The sequence below is a fragment of the Quercus suber genome, unplaced genomic scaffold (genome assembly GCF_002906115.3).
Source record: "Quercus suber isolate HL8 unplaced genomic scaffold, Cork oak 2.0 scaffold_160, whole genome shotgun sequence".
In the NCBI taxonomy this organism is placed as follows: Eukaryota; Viridiplantae; Streptophyta; class Magnoliopsida; order Fagales; family Fagaceae; genus Quercus; species Quercus suber.
In genome coordinates this window covers 971,922-987,240 of record NW_027069621.1, presented here as the reverse complement: position 1 = coordinate 987,240, position 15,319 = coordinate 971,922, and the positions used below count along the sequence as shown (strand labels likewise).

Sequence of the window (15,319 nt, the reverse complement as noted above, 5' to 3'; positions counted from 1 at the left end):
GCCGTTATGGGTTCTATCTAATTCCTTTTCTTGGTGATGTAAACAGCAAACTCACTTGCTCGAGGTATTTTTGGTGTACTATAAAATTATAATCAGCACAAGTTTGCTTCATTTTGTTTTGGTGTTAACTAAAAATTAAGATATCTTTCTCTTTATTTTTTAGGCACTATGCTTTGTAAATTTGGAAACAAATGTTTCATTTGCACAAAAGATTGTATGATGTACAATTCCTTCTCCTTCAACACATAATAAAATTTGGTATGGAGAAGAGGTTAGCTTGCTAATCAAGCTTTTGATCATGAAGAACAAAGCATATAGACAATTTGAAACCTGAAGCCTGAAGGTATGACTCATTTTATATAATATTCCAAAAATGTCATACTTAGAATGTTTGAATATTGCTCATTCAAGACATTGTTTATAATATAACAATTAAATAGATTGAACATCCCAAGGAACATCCCATTTTGAAAGAACAATCTCCCAAGAGAATTTGCCGTTTAGAAACAAGAAAAATCAATTATATTCAAAATATGTCTATTTCACAAATATATATAGATTTCCTATTTCATATTTCCTTAATAATATGACTACAAAGTACAAATTGTAAATTATGCATGGTTCAGGTTAATCTATNCCTAACTTGACCATGATCTGTTCCAGGCATTTCCATTCCACCCGGTCGTAAGCCTTGCTCATGTCCAATTTTAGTGCCATCTCCCCAACCTTGCCCTTCCTTTTTTGACTGATGTGGAACATGGTCTCTGATGCCACTAAGATATTATCTGTAATCAGCCTTTCCGCCACGAATGCACTCTGGTTCTCGCACACCAGGGTTGGGAGAAAAGGCTTCAACCTGTTTGCAAGGATTTTTGATGCAAGTTTGTATGCTACATTGCATAAACTAATCGGACGAAAGTCCTGCACATGTTTTGGGTCTTTTACTTTTGGAATTAGCACTATATGTGTCTCATTGAAGTTTAGAGGAGTGATACCAACATTTAGAAAATCTAATACAGTTTCAGTTATGACCTTACCAACTGTAGGCCAATATTGCTGGTAGAATAGGGGGGGCATCCCGTCTGGCCCCGGTGCTGTGGTGGGGAACATCTGTTTCAGAGCTCTGGTCACCTCCTCTGCACGGAAGTCCCTCGTTAGAAAGGAGTTCATGTGGGCTGACACCTTCGGGTGAATGGCATCAATCAATTCCTCACTGACAATTGGATTGGAAGATGTAAATAAAGATTTATAGTAATCAATAAACACGTTCCCAATCTCCTCCACATCTTCCCTCCAAACTCCCTCCATATCCTTAATCCCCAGGAGAGTGTTGTGTTTGTACCTGCTTGATGCCTTAGTGTGGAAAAAGGAGGTGTTCCTGTCGCCTTGTTTGAGCCAAGAGATGTGAGTCCTTTGATGCCACATTGCTTCTTCCATATCCAGCAACTTGTTCAATTCTCTCCTTGTGTCCTCGATTTCTTCCAGTAAGTGATTATTATCTTTCTGGCTTTCGAGGTCTTGAAGTGATCGTTGGAGGTTAGCAATTTTCTTTCCCACATGCCCAAATGTAGAGGAGTTCCAAGAGGCCAAGGCAGAGCGGCATTCCTCGAGACAGCAGGAATAGGGGGAGATTGGTGCTCGTGCCATACCTTTAGCCCACGCTTCTTCCACCACTGGCGAGCATGACTCATCATTGATCCACATCGATTCGAATCTAAAAAGCTTCTTCCTTTGTCTTGGCTTACAACGCGGTGGAGTGTCTTTGAGAACCAGAATGCAGTGATCCGATGCCGAGTTTGCAATATGGAACAACTGGTGGGTGGGGAAGTGTTGTGCCCACGCCGTGGATACTAAAGCCCTGTCAAGTCTCTCCCTGACCCAACCCCTGTCTCCCATTCTGCGACACCAAGTAAACTTTTGGCCAACGTAGCCTAAATCCCTCAGCTGACTCTCGTTCACAGCAATACAAAAACTGGCCATTTGTCTTACTGGCCTGGTGCTGCCACCTTCTTTTTCATCTCCCTGCATCAGCTCGTTAAAATCCCCAATGCAAAGCCAAGGGAGAGAATTACCATTTGCCAACCTGGTGAGTAAAGACCACGACTCTTCCCTTTTACTCGTTTCCGGATTTCCATAGAAACCGGTGAGCCTCCATCTTGGGGAGCCCCTCCCCGGCACGATGATGGCGTCGATGTGGTTTTCGGAAAAAGTTTGGACCTCCACCCTGATGTCCCTCTTCCAAAGGAGGGCCAACCCACCGCTCCTACCTTTGCTAGGCACCACCAAGCCTCCTGGCCTGTCAATCGTTTCCTTGATGCCATCCATCTCAGAGACACACATCTTAGTTTCCATGAGAAAAATTAAACTAGGATCTTGTGAAGACACTACCTTCTCTAGCGCTCGGACTGTACGGCGGTTCCCAAGCCCCCGACAGTTCCAGCTGAGCGTTATCATTGGTCCCGGCGGGGCTGCCTTGCAGCCTCCACCGATAGTACTTGCTTGATCTGATTTTGGCAGAGCTCCATTGCGCTCACTCCAAGCTTTGATCGTTTTTCCACTGGTACGTTGGCTGGGATTTCTTTTAAAGGCGTCATCCCCTTCCTCTTCACACCAATCCCATCCCCTTCACTGATCGGCGAGGCCAAGCTAGTGGGTTCCCTCTGCACCCTCTTCCACGTTGTCTGGTTTTTCGGCTCATTGTGACCCTTTGTGTTTATCACCGTCTCTCCTTTCTTCAAAGTGTTTTCTTTTCCTACCCCACTGTGTTTGGTTTGAAATGGCTGAGAGTTAGCCCCTTTTAATCCCTCTGACCTTGTAGTGGGCCCTTCTCTACCCTCCTTTGACCCAGTCCTGTAGGTACCTGGGCAGTTGGCTTTGGTTTGCATCTCTTCATATTGGGCTTCAGTGCCCCCCTTGTATTCTTGTTGTCGCATGGGCCCCTCCATTTCACCGAGGCCTTTTTTCGGAAATGGGATGGGCCGTAAGTCTTGGGGTGGCCCGTTACTTTCCTGTGTTGCTGATCCCTCCGTGATTCCCGTGATTTGGGGACTGGTTGGCAGCTCTTCCTTTCTCGGATTTACCAACATGTCTTCTCCATTTATTGCTCGGTCTAATTCCTGCAGCTGGACCTCAAAATCCGCTGCCATCCTAATTGGCAGTGCTAGTCCATCAACTGCCATCTCTGATGCGTCACGCATTTCCTGGGGCCGCTCGTCCCAGCAACCTGCTCCCCTGTCCTCCATCGGGTGGGTTGTGGAGGTTTGCTTTGGCTGGGTTTTGGCCTGCCTGTACTGTTTACTCCACGCACCACCCACCTCTGCTTCCTTTGCTTTCTTAGTCTCCTTCCGTTTCACCTCTGCCACTAAGGGCCTTTGTAGTCGCTCCATGTCTGCTCTAAGCCACGGCCCATATTGCCTGTCCTCTAAACTCAGCGATTCCTTGCTTTGAATCCATAGGGAGCAGTCTCTATCATCATGGTCGAGTTTCCCGCACCAGTAGCAAAATATCGGTAGTCGCTCGTACCTGAAATCCACCCAAGTTGAGGACGTGTTTCCTGTACGTATCATTCTACCCCTGCAAATCGGTTCCGAGATATCAATGCACACCCTTACTCGTAGGTATTTACCCATGCTGAAACCTCTCTCCACCCCATCAACCCTTATCACTTCCCCCATGGTGCCACCAATGCGTTCCCCTGTTTCTCTGGTCTGTTTTCTCATCGGCAGACCATGGATTTGCACCCAAAAAGACGCCTGTACAAGAGAGAGGGTGGAGATCGATTCCGACTCACCAAGCCTATGAAGGACAAGTAAATACTTATCATAGGACCATGGGCTGGACCACAGGATCTTGTTCATGTCCTCTTCATTCCTAAATACAAAGAGCACCATATTATCCCCCACATCCTGTACTTCAAAGCTCTCTGTTGTTTTCCAGATGGGCTTCAAAGTACGCACTATTGCTTCTAGGCTTATTCTTCTTTTTGTGAGGAACTTCCCAACGACCACCATTCCGGGGGCTTCCACCTCTGATTCGATGTTCACCTCTCCACCTTCTTTTCCAGAGAGCTTAAGGTTCTTACAGCTCTGGGTTAGTTCCTCCATTATAAGAGAGAAAGGGTGTGTGAGCACACCAAAATAAAACTTCCTAAGAAGCTACTCAGAGAACGAAACTGCGTATTCTACCTAAAGGAGAAAAACAGAGCCACTGAGGCTAAATCTTTCACTCTATCCGGAACCCCGGGGGGGTCGAGAGGGAGGAGAACAAAATTTTTCACCTCACTGGCATCCTCCAGAGAGAGAGGCCACAGAGAGAAAATTATCAACTTGAGCTTAATTGTACGTAGAGGAGGTTGCATCAATCATTCAACAAATTAATGCACAAGTTAATAGAAATGCTCAATTATGTTCTTCTATATTAATATCGTCCTACCTTGTAGCTGTGTTGATATGACAGCCCAACCCCTTCGTACCACAAACATTATCAACTCGGAATTAAGATAAGTGCAATACTCTACTTGATACAATTGGTATAGATATAATTGATATAAATAGTTGAGAATTATTTTTCTCAAAAAAAAAAAATAGTTGAGATTTAAAATAAAAAAAAAAAGCTTTAAATCTCAACTCTTAAATATAAAATATGAATAAAAGAAAAAATTATAAAAAAAATTGTGAAGGATTGGAATGAATTGCTCTAGTAATTTCACGGAATCCCAATCCATCAACTCCAGCGTGATTCTACGCAGAGGAGGTTGCATCAATCCTGCAACACATTAATGTCCTTAAATTTTAATGTTGTTTTACTTGCCAGCTATGCTGATATGACGACACAACCTATCTTGAAGTTGCTAGATATTTTTTAAAATTTTTCTTCCACAAAAAAAAGGAAAAAGAAAGAAGGCTGGTATTTGTAATTATTGCTCCACGCTTGTGGTACATTATCACTTAGGCTTTTTGATATCATTGACACACAACAGGGCGTGCTGCTTCTCGGTCCTATTATCACGATTTCTGCATATTAGAAAGTATGGGTTAGTATTAGCACTCAAACCTACGACCTATTGGCACTTGGACTGAAGTAATGGGTCTCTTTGAGAGCTTCCTATGGCCACACAACTAGGGTGGTTGCTAGATTTGAATCACGAGGAAGTGCCCTAGAGAATTAAGCCTCAAATTTTATCAATGATTGGTTTTATATTCTAATGAGACTTCTCTTATAAGGATCTAGCCTACCCAACAAGAGTGGTTAAGTTCCACAGGAGAAAATGATCAACCAATATACTATATCCTGTATACATTAAACTTGGTGGAAAGTAATGTTTCATTCCCTAAAATGGTGTGTGAAAACTCATAAATGAAAAATATAAATAGGTGGACCCTGAAAGGAAAATTAGTTTGACTGTGGACCTGTATTTAGAACCCAACAACCCAAAATAGGTTGTGGACATGTTATAGACAATTTCAAGTCCAAGAATGAAGACAAATTTGACCCGCCAACCATCTCATTACTCCTTCAAGGACACAAAATTAATACCCACAACAACCAAACACTAAACTCAAATAGCATATACAAAAGGTGTTTATCGGTTATGAGAAAAATTCTAAGTGGGTGCTTTGAAAATGGACCTTGACATAGAAATTTGGGATACAAGTAGTGCGTATACTAGATCCACTTGGTCAGAGTGAAATCTGCGATACTGATTTTAATTTTTGTCTGACTTTTCGGATTTTTAGACATCGGCTTCTTGACTTGGTTAGACATTTCGTTCTTAAAAATCAGTATCACTAGCATTTTTTATTTTGTGCATTTTCAATTTATATATGCATTATTATTTTAAAAATAAAAAGTAAATTATCTCTATTCATCTAATTTACGCAAATTTCTCATTACTTTGGCACTAAAAATAATATAGCCAATCAAACAAGCAACGAATCACAATTTTGTGGATTTAGTACATCAAAGGAAACATAGCTTAATACACATTTCCTATGATTTCACTTCCTGAGTTCTGTATTTCTGTTATTGCCCACACAATTTTGTGGATTTAGTACATCAAAGGAAACATAGCTTAATACACATTTCCTATGATTTCACTTCCTGAGTTCTGTATTTCTGTTATTGCCCTTTGGTCTAAGGCCCAAGCCCAAGATCTACAGGCCGTTATGGGTTCTATCTAATTCCTTTTCTTGGTGATGTAAACAGCAAACTCACTTGCTCGAGGTATTTTTGGTGTACTATAAAATTATAATCAGCACAAGTTTGCTTCATTTTGTTTTGGTGTTAACTAAAAATTAAGATATCTTTCTCTTTATTTTTTAGGCACTATGCTTTGTAAATTTGGAAACAAATGTTTCATTTGCACAAAAGATTGTATGATGTACAATTCCTTCTCCTTCAACACATAATAAAATTTGGTATGGAGAAGAGGTTAGCTTGCTAATCAAGCTTTTGATCATGAAGAACAAAGCATATAGACAATTTGAAACCTGAAGCCTGAAGGTATGACTCATTTTATATAATATTCCAAAAATGTCATACTTAGAATGTTTGAATATTGCTCATTCAAGACATTGTTTATAATATAACAATTAAATAGATTGAACATCCCAAGGAACATCCCATTTTGAAAGAACAATCTCCCAAGAGAATTTGCCGTTTAGAAACAAGAAAAATCAATTATATTCAAAATATGTCTATTTCACAAATATATATAGATTTCCTATTTCATATTTCCTTAATAATATGACTACAAAGTACAAATTGTAAATTATGCATGGTTCAGGTTAATCTATTTTTCCTTTTTTATTTCTTATTTTAGCTTCACATCCGATCTTAGTAAGAAAATATAGGCCAAGTAAATTCGCTTACACTATGTTCAATTCATCTTCAGAGATGGAAGTGAAAAGATTACAAATTTTTAAAATTTTGTGTTTGATTTTTCAAAAGGGAAAAAAAAGAAAAGAAAAGAATATAAATTTAGAAGTCAATCTTTAACCCAACATGATAGTAACAAATACCTAAATCTAGAAGTCAAAAGAGTACATTTAGTGGATTTAGCCTAACTAACATCCAAAAGGAATCAAGGTTTAAGTGTGAAATGAGATTAATAACTAAAGTTGGTTCTTTTCTGTTTACAATAACTATGGAATTAAAATTTAAGGGTTTGGAAATTTTTGAAGTAGTCATGCAAATGCTCATACCAAACATGTGGCAAGAGGAATTTTTTTTGGGGTCAAATATTCACCTTTGGTAATCCACCAAACCTTAGGGCTTTATCAAGTTTTAATGAGCCAGTAGATATCACAAGTGCATCTTGTGAACTAAAAAATGTTGCAATAACAACACATATTCTCTACCAAAGTCACCAGCAAGTTTTGAGAGAGCCACCCATGCCCTATGAGAAAGACTGATTCAAACAAGGGATTGTAAACAAGCAACTAAGTCAATTTCATGGCCGATTCAATGTCTTTCTTTGTTACTTTGACATCACGGATTTAGTCAAATTCAAACTCTGACATCTCACTAGTAAAAGAGGTTTTAAGCTAAAGGAATAACTTTTTCTCGGACAGAAATATCTTCCACGAAAACCTGAAACTTCAGAAACAAGAGGCGTAAAGTGTATTCCAAATTATGTGAATCTCAATGGAGGCCAAAGTCACGTGGTGATATGATATAAGTGGCAATTTATACACAATACTCACCAATATCCCCCAGTCATTTTCAATTTGATATAGAACAATCTTCAGTCTTCAGTCCTCATACGACATTACGGCCATACATCCCCCTCAGATATGACAATTTGGAAATATAAAATACCAAAGTTTCAAAATAAATTGACATTCGGAACCAGCAATTGATGGCTAAAGCAAACCTCTTCATAGACTTCCACTTCCATCAAATTCAACTTTTCACATTGTCGGCTTACCAAATATTCTAATGTCATTAGGTATTCCACACATGCGGCAAAGAGATCAAACTTCAAATATTTTTAATTAAACAATAAAGAACAACAGAAAGTTTCATTTGAGTAACTAAAATATCCAAGAATCAGAGACAAATAATCAATAACACGATTGAAATTACTAAAACGTTGTGCAAATTAGATAATACATGAAATAGGAATGAAATCATAAATATAAGCACACATCACTCAATTACCATTACAAACTTAATACACACCACAATATTATCAAGCTTATTTACAATACAGGAGAAGGCTGAGACTTTCTGTGCTGCTTGTTATTGCTGAATTGATAAGCTGCAACATTTTAAACCATGGAATTGTTAGATGAGTATAATTTGAAGAAAACTAGTACTAATAAATGTATATCTTAATTTTTTTTTAAGCACCATAATTTGTAAATTTAGAAGTATGTTTGTCTAGTGTATCAAGACAGATGGGCTTCATCTAAGAGAATTTTAGTTAAAATTAAGATATCGGGACATCAGATGATGGATTAACAACAATTCCATTATAAATAAATTGCTTATCAACAGCTACAAAAGTATACTTTCAAAACAAAGTTCACCAAAAGGGTGGAAATATTAGCCTTAACAAAAGCTACGCTGAACATAGCTAATGAAATGATGATTTTGATCTTTTATTAAATGGACTTTAGTTAAGTCCTCTGGACTAAGTAGTATATAATTGTACTTATAAAAGGCTAAACTACCAATAGTTTCCAAACCAATGAAATTTCTCTATGAAATGCCATTGTTTAAACTACCAAACTACCAAACTATGAATTGTAAATTATAAATTTATCTACTAATTTTTCACCTAAATATTTTGAATATCTTCTAATACTTCCATCTTTTTTGAGGGAATTGTTGGTTGAGCCTTTACTAATTTGTTATAACAGTTCTCAAACTTTCAGATAAAAAGCAGGGCTGTCATCTTAGAAAAGAAAAATGTAGAGCCACCATAACTGAAGAACTAAGATGCAGGGCTGTCAACCTCTAGTATTGATATTCCAATTTTTTAAAATCTATGAACAAAGAACTTCAGCCCCCCTAAGTTTGAATCCTGGTTCCATCCCTAGTCACTAGATTTGAATCACAAGGAGAGGCAAAGATAATTAAGCCTCACATTTTATCAATGGTTGATTTTATAGGCTAAAGACTTCTCTTATATGGATATACTCTACCTAACAAGAGTGGTTAAGTTCCACAGGTGAAGATGATCAACCAGAGGTGGAGGAAAGGAGGAGTTACAGTTGCTTGTGACTTTGTTAAATGAGAATGTTGGTGTTGCAGTAGTGATACCGGTGAGTGAGTGTGAACAAATATTTTGTTGCAAAAGAAAACATAAGACGAACAGAGGCCTATAATACGAGACAGGAAAGTGTAATGTTTCTTCTTCGCTGTTTCCTATTCTTTTCAGTCAACATCAGTGCTTCAGAATTTCACAAAGGTAGGCCCTTCGCTTGCTTGCTTCTTTAAAAATTAAGCCCAAATGAAATTCAAATACCGATTAAATTCCAACTTTGACAAGTTTTATGTACAATTTTTTTTTTTTTAAATCTCACTTTTTAAAAAACAAGGAGAGGCAAAGATAATTAAGCCTCACATTTTATCAATGGTTGATTTTATAGGCTAAAGACTTCTCTTATATGGATATACTCTACCTAACAAGAGTGGTTAAGTTCCACAGGTGAAGATGATCAACCAGAGGTGGAGGAAAGGAGGAGTTACAGTTGCTTGTGACTTTGTTAAATGAGAATGTTGGTGTTGCAGTAGTGATACCGGTGAGTGAGTGTGAACAAATATTTTGTTGCAAAAGAAAACATAAGACGAACAGAGGCCTATAATACGAGACAGGAAAGTGTAATGTTTCTTCTTCGCTGCTTCCTATTCTTTTCAGTCAACATCAGTGCTTCAGAATTTCACAAAGGTAGGCCCTTCGCTTGCTTGCTTCTTTAAAAATTAAGCCCAAATGAAATTCAAATACCGATTAAATTCCAACTTTGACAAGTTTTATGTACAATTTTTTTTTTTTTTTTAAATCTCACTTTTTAAAAAAAAATACAAGTTTACTTTAGCATACTTTTAGCAAAAAGCTAAATAAATTGATGCCAAATTCACTAATAACATGGTATAATTTGGTGAATTTGTTTTATTCCTTAATGTAAATTTCCCTTTCATGTTTCTTTACAGTTTCTATTGCAAAGAATCAAAGATATAAAATGAAAGGCCAATAATTAAGGTGGTTTGGTTGTTCTTGTTTGGCTGTGTATGAGAAATGAAAATTATGAAACCCAATTGAAATTCAAATGCGCTTTAAATTCAAATACTATGGATTTGAAATGTTTGGTTTTTTGTGGATCACGTACGTGTGATTGTAAGAGAAATGCAAATTCCCCTGAGTGTGATATTGTCCATATCTTAATTTAGATTTTTTTTTTTTTATTGGTCCCCTCATTGACATGAGAAATAATTCCAAGTCGATGCTTTCAAAATGGAGCCATAGTCTTGCTCCTTGACATAATGTTAACTAGTGCGTATACTAGACCTCCTTGGACAGAGTTATGCTATACTGATTTTAATTTTTGTCTGACTCTTTAGACTTGGACATTGGCTTCTTGACTTGGGCTTGGTCGTACAGCTCATGCTTAAAAATCAGTATCGCTTTCATTTTCATTTTGTGTATTTTCAATTTACATCTGTATCATTATTTTAAAAATAAAAACTAAATTATCTCTATTTATCTCACGTTACACAAATTAATCATAACCCTGGCACCAAAACTAATACAAAAACACTGATAGCCAATATCCAACAAGCATTGAAACACTATTTTGCAGATTTAGAACATCAAAGGAAACATAGCTTAACATTGTGAAAGATATCAATGATTTTGAAAAAGTCTATCTTGATGGGATTGTGCTATGCTTCATGTTTAGTTCTAAAACTATCATACATGTGCCATATTCCTCTAGCTCTATAGTCTTTCACCTTCCCAAATTTTAACAAACGATTCCAGACCTAAAGTGACAGAGGCTTTGAATACAAATGAAGGAACCAAAAACCTATACCTCTAGAAATAATTTATGGACAAGGATTTAAAGTGCAGATATTCTTGACTTAGAAGTTAGAACCAAAGCACTTCAGTCCAGGCCAACAACTGCCAATAAAATGTAGTCGGTATACCCAAAAGAAACAAAAAGGCAATCCTAACATGCCAAGAACTTGGTGTAATCTTATAAATTTGTGCCTATAATCACAAGGTTCACTAGTAATCATTCTGTCAAATTCATGGTCTAGACCGTCCATCACTGACAGACAGCATAAATAGATCTCCATTCTGTTGTTTTTTTGAAAATTCAACAGCATGGAGATCTACTTATGCTGTCTGTCAGTGATGGAAGGTCCATACTGTTGTTCATGTTCATAAGATGTCAATCTTCAAATTGGTCACACTGTTCTGGTGATGCTAGCAGTTTTAATATTCACAATTACGTGTTGCTATGTACAAAGCATTCATAACTGTAGCTTAATAGTTGTAATTTTTTTATTTTTGGGTAAGTGAAAGACAAAAGGTAACGCCATCTGTCTGGATTGAACCCAAGACCATCTGGTTAAAAGCCAAATGCTCTACCTCTGAGCTAAGACTGCATAAAATCAGTAAAAAATATAGTACCAAACTATCCATGACCAAGAAGCATGAAGCAATGTGATACCGTCCCGCATTCTAGAGAATAAATTTTGAATGCAGTTGTATCTTGCATCTGAGGATTAATTGCAAGATGGGTTTTAAGAGATTATCAGTTATGATTTAAACAATAGATTAACAGCAATTGAATTATAAATGTATTTCTAATCAGTTGCCAGACGTGTGATATTTCCAATGAAAGTACACCAAAAGGGTGGTCTAGCGGAAACATTAGCCCCAACAAAATTTATGCCTTGATTATTATTATTTTTTTTTTATAAGTATGGTTCAACATCCCTTGATAGAATGATAATAGCTAAAATAGGCATGACCTTTTTTCCTGTTTAGATAATGTAGGAAACCTTTCTAAATAAGAGCCCTTTAGAATCGCCTATAACCAGTGAAATTTACAGGCAACTGATCCCACCCTCCGATAGTAGTTGCTGGATAATTTGGGTGCATTCACCCTTGATGGGATAAGTAGTTTAAGCTCATGCCTAGAAGCAGAATAGGCATGAAATTTTTTAGAAGGATCTTATCAACAAAAATAAAAAATAAAAAATAAAAGAAGCTTTGATTAATGTAATAAATGTATATTAAAATAGTTAAGGGTCTTGGATCTATGTTTTAAATTGACTAATTGGATTATACTGTGATGAGTTAAAAAGAAATTTCCTGTTATGCTACTCAAACCAAACTAATTCGAGTCATTTAAAACACCAATCACAAAGTACAAGAGGAGAGAATTAGTATGCACCTCTAAGCTTTTGAGCTACCTTGATGATGTGAAGGGAAAGCGTTATCTTCCCAGATGCCTCTCACCCATAAATTTCAAAAATTCTTCCCTGCAAAGTGCAGAGGAAATCTCTCACCACAGCTGTAATGACACTACTCCATAATCCATTTATTTGTAGCTAAACTTACACTTGAGATAAAAATCATTATCATACCTTCATCAAGAAGTAACTGGTTCATAAGTAGTACATTTTAAAGCTCTTTCATATGTTGACAGACAGAAGTTCCAAATTTTCATGTAACAACACTCATCAGTTGCATATCACGAGCCTTATGCACATGCGCAACAGCAATGCAAATAATGTGATTAAAGCATAACATGAAAAGAACCCTCTTTCAATTAATAAATTAATAGTTAAGGGACTCAAAATAAAATGGTAGACCATGCAAGCAACACTACTTTTTTCTCCACATCCCACTCAAACAGCTACTAACGAATTCCTAAAAGTTGAGCACTATGTAAAGAACCTAAAGGTAGTACCATATATTACAGAACTATAGTATTTACCCAAAACCTTGAACACACCAATAACAAGTATCCCAATCTAGAAGTCAAAAGAGCTCACTACTTGAACACGATGTTAAGGTCTGAGAAGGAATACTTCTTCTGTTTTGGATAAGTAAAATTACAGGGTGTACTGAAGATTCCATCAAAGTTTCAGATTTGGGCCCTAGTTGATATGGTTAAGCATAAGATGAAATCCCTTGTTGCACATCAGTTACAGCACATACCAATTATTTAAAAAATATTCTACAAAAAATAAAATAAAAAACCCACAGATTATCTTCACTCTCAAAAATTGAAAGGAACTTATCTCTTTCTCTTTTTTTTTTTCCTTTTATTAATATTTTGAGAGAAGCGGGGAGGTGGCAGGGGTTGATTATTTAGTGGATTTAGCCAATCTAAGAAGAAACAAGAATTGACTGCTGCAGAACATGTTTGTGCCATCCTCATCAACAGGATCTTTTTCATACACAATCTGAGACACATTGTTGAGATCATTCATTGTTCATTTTCTCCGTGACCTACTGCACTCAACTCACCATGTTTATGCCCTTGCAAGTACTAGTCTCGTTCCACTTACCAATTTCTCAAATTCTTCCTATCTTTCTTCTTTCCATTATTACCATCACAAGCTCCAGCATTCCAGCAATAAAATCCCTTATTCCCTCTTTAGTTTCAATCAATATCAGAAAATTTCTGGCTTCCCTTTGTAATTTATAGTTCCTCTTTACTTTTTTTATATACTATAATTACAGTACCTACAGATGGGCCTTTGTTTCTTCTTTCACATGTAAATTAAGCAAAGAGAAAGCAAGAACTCTATACATTATTTTTAATCTTTTCAATTTCACATTCATGCAAACATGCATTGGAGTCATTGAAAAATACCCAAAAACGAAAAAGAAGGAAACTTTGCAAAATCTAGGAACCCAGTTCAGAAAAATTAAGGTCAAGCACAAAGGCATTGAAATCAAACAAACCCAAAAAACCAAGAAAATTACAATGTCCCAGAAAGTTTACCGCAACAAACTGTGAAATAAAATTGGAGAGAGAGAGAGAGATACCTGGTGGAGAGAGCAGAGTACAGTGGAAAGGCGAGGTCTTCTGCTGAAGGCATTGAGACAAAGATGGTTCATTAGTGAAGGTGTAAAGAAACCCATTTTGCAAGGAATTCCTGTGAAGATTTTGGCTTTGGGGTTTAAGGTAGAAATAGTAGGAAAGCCGTATCTGTTTTCTGATAATTTCACCGAGTATTTCTTTTATTGCCATCATTGTTGTGATGAAAGTTTTTTTTTTTTTTTGATAAACCACACCACCGATGAAAGTATTTCTTCATGCTATTTTTTTTTTTTTTTTTTTTTACAACATAAAATTTTACTCTAAACTAATCTAAGGATCTGTTTGAATATCGCTTATTACTGAAAACTGAAAATACTATAACAAAATAATTTTTAAATATATGAATAGTGCCGTGAAACCCAATTTTAATAAAAATTTTACTGAATCCCGTACTTGTGAGTCCCGTGAACAGTGCACAGGACCCACTGTTTAAGACGCAAACATGCTAAAAAATATTTTCAGCGCAATCCAAACTAACACTAGGGGTCTGTTTGGGATCCGCTTATTTGTTGAAACTGAAAATTTTTTGTTGAAATTACTGTAGGTAAATATAAATGTTAATTGAAATAGTACAGTGAGACCTATGAATAGTATCAAAAAGTGCAGTAGGAGTGTAGGACCTATGAATAGTAGCAAAAATAAGTTAAATAGTAAAATAAGTTGGCAAAAATTAAGCTAGCCAAACAGACACTAAGTGTATATGTATATGAAACTTTTTCTTATAAACTTGAACCCCGGCCCGTGCCCCCCACACCTCACAAGCTATTCTTTGGTATACAGCAATATAGTATTATTCTATTGCATAGGATGATATAGATAATTTGGTGTTTACTGGTATATCTTTTATTTTTACTTTTTTTTCTTCTCATCTAATTTTATTTGACATTCAAATTCAGCCACATCCTCCGTATCGTTAAATTATTTATATTTTCTCTCATTTTTTTATTTTTAACCACGTATTCTAGGAGAGAATGTGAGAGAAATAGAAAAAAAAAATATAAAAATAAGATGAGTAAAAGAATACTCAAAAGAAAATATATAATTGTAAACAAAAAAATTATCCAAGTTATGCTACGTAATAGAATAACATTATATCATTATATAATATCATTGGATAACATTTAACAATTAAAAAAAAAAAAAGATAACAAATTAAATATAACCAAATGCATCAACCCAAAATAGATTTCAACAAAAAAAGTCATCAACCTAAATTAGATATGCAACAAAGAATTAAAAATTCACCA

At 36.3% G+C, this 15,319-nt stretch overlaps 1 protein-coding gene and 1 long non-coding RNA gene across 3 annotated transcripts; both read right to left on the bottom strand.

The window, feature by feature from the left end:
* Positions 1–627: 627 nt before the first annotated feature.
* LOC112002224 (uncharacterized) lies at positions 628–4,503 on the bottom strand. Its single transcript, XM_024034380.2, has 2 exons — positions 1,343–4,503; positions 628–1,213 (listed from the first exon to the last, which is right to left on the bottom strand). The coding sequence occupies exons 1-2, from the start codon at positions 2,452–2,454 to the stop codon at positions 628–630; spliced, it is 1,698 nt and encodes a 565-aa protein (XP_023890148.2). The 5' UTR covers positions 2,455–4,503.
* A 3,499-nt stretch (positions 4,504–8,002) lies between these two features.
* Positions 8,003–14,287, bottom strand: LOC112002218 (uncharacterized). Of its 2 annotated transcripts, XR_002881867.2 has the most exons (4): positions 14,018–14,287; positions 12,604–12,718; positions 12,411–12,498; positions 8,003–8,260 (listed from the first exon to the last, which is right to left on the bottom strand). It is a non-coding gene; the product is annotated as an uncharacterized LOC112002218 (long non-coding RNA). The 2 variants fall into 2 exon arrangements; XR_002881868.2 differs by lacking the exon at positions 12,604–12,718 and having other exon boundaries at positions 14,018–14,283.
* Between the last annotated feature and the right edge of the window lie 1,032 nt (positions 14,288–15,319).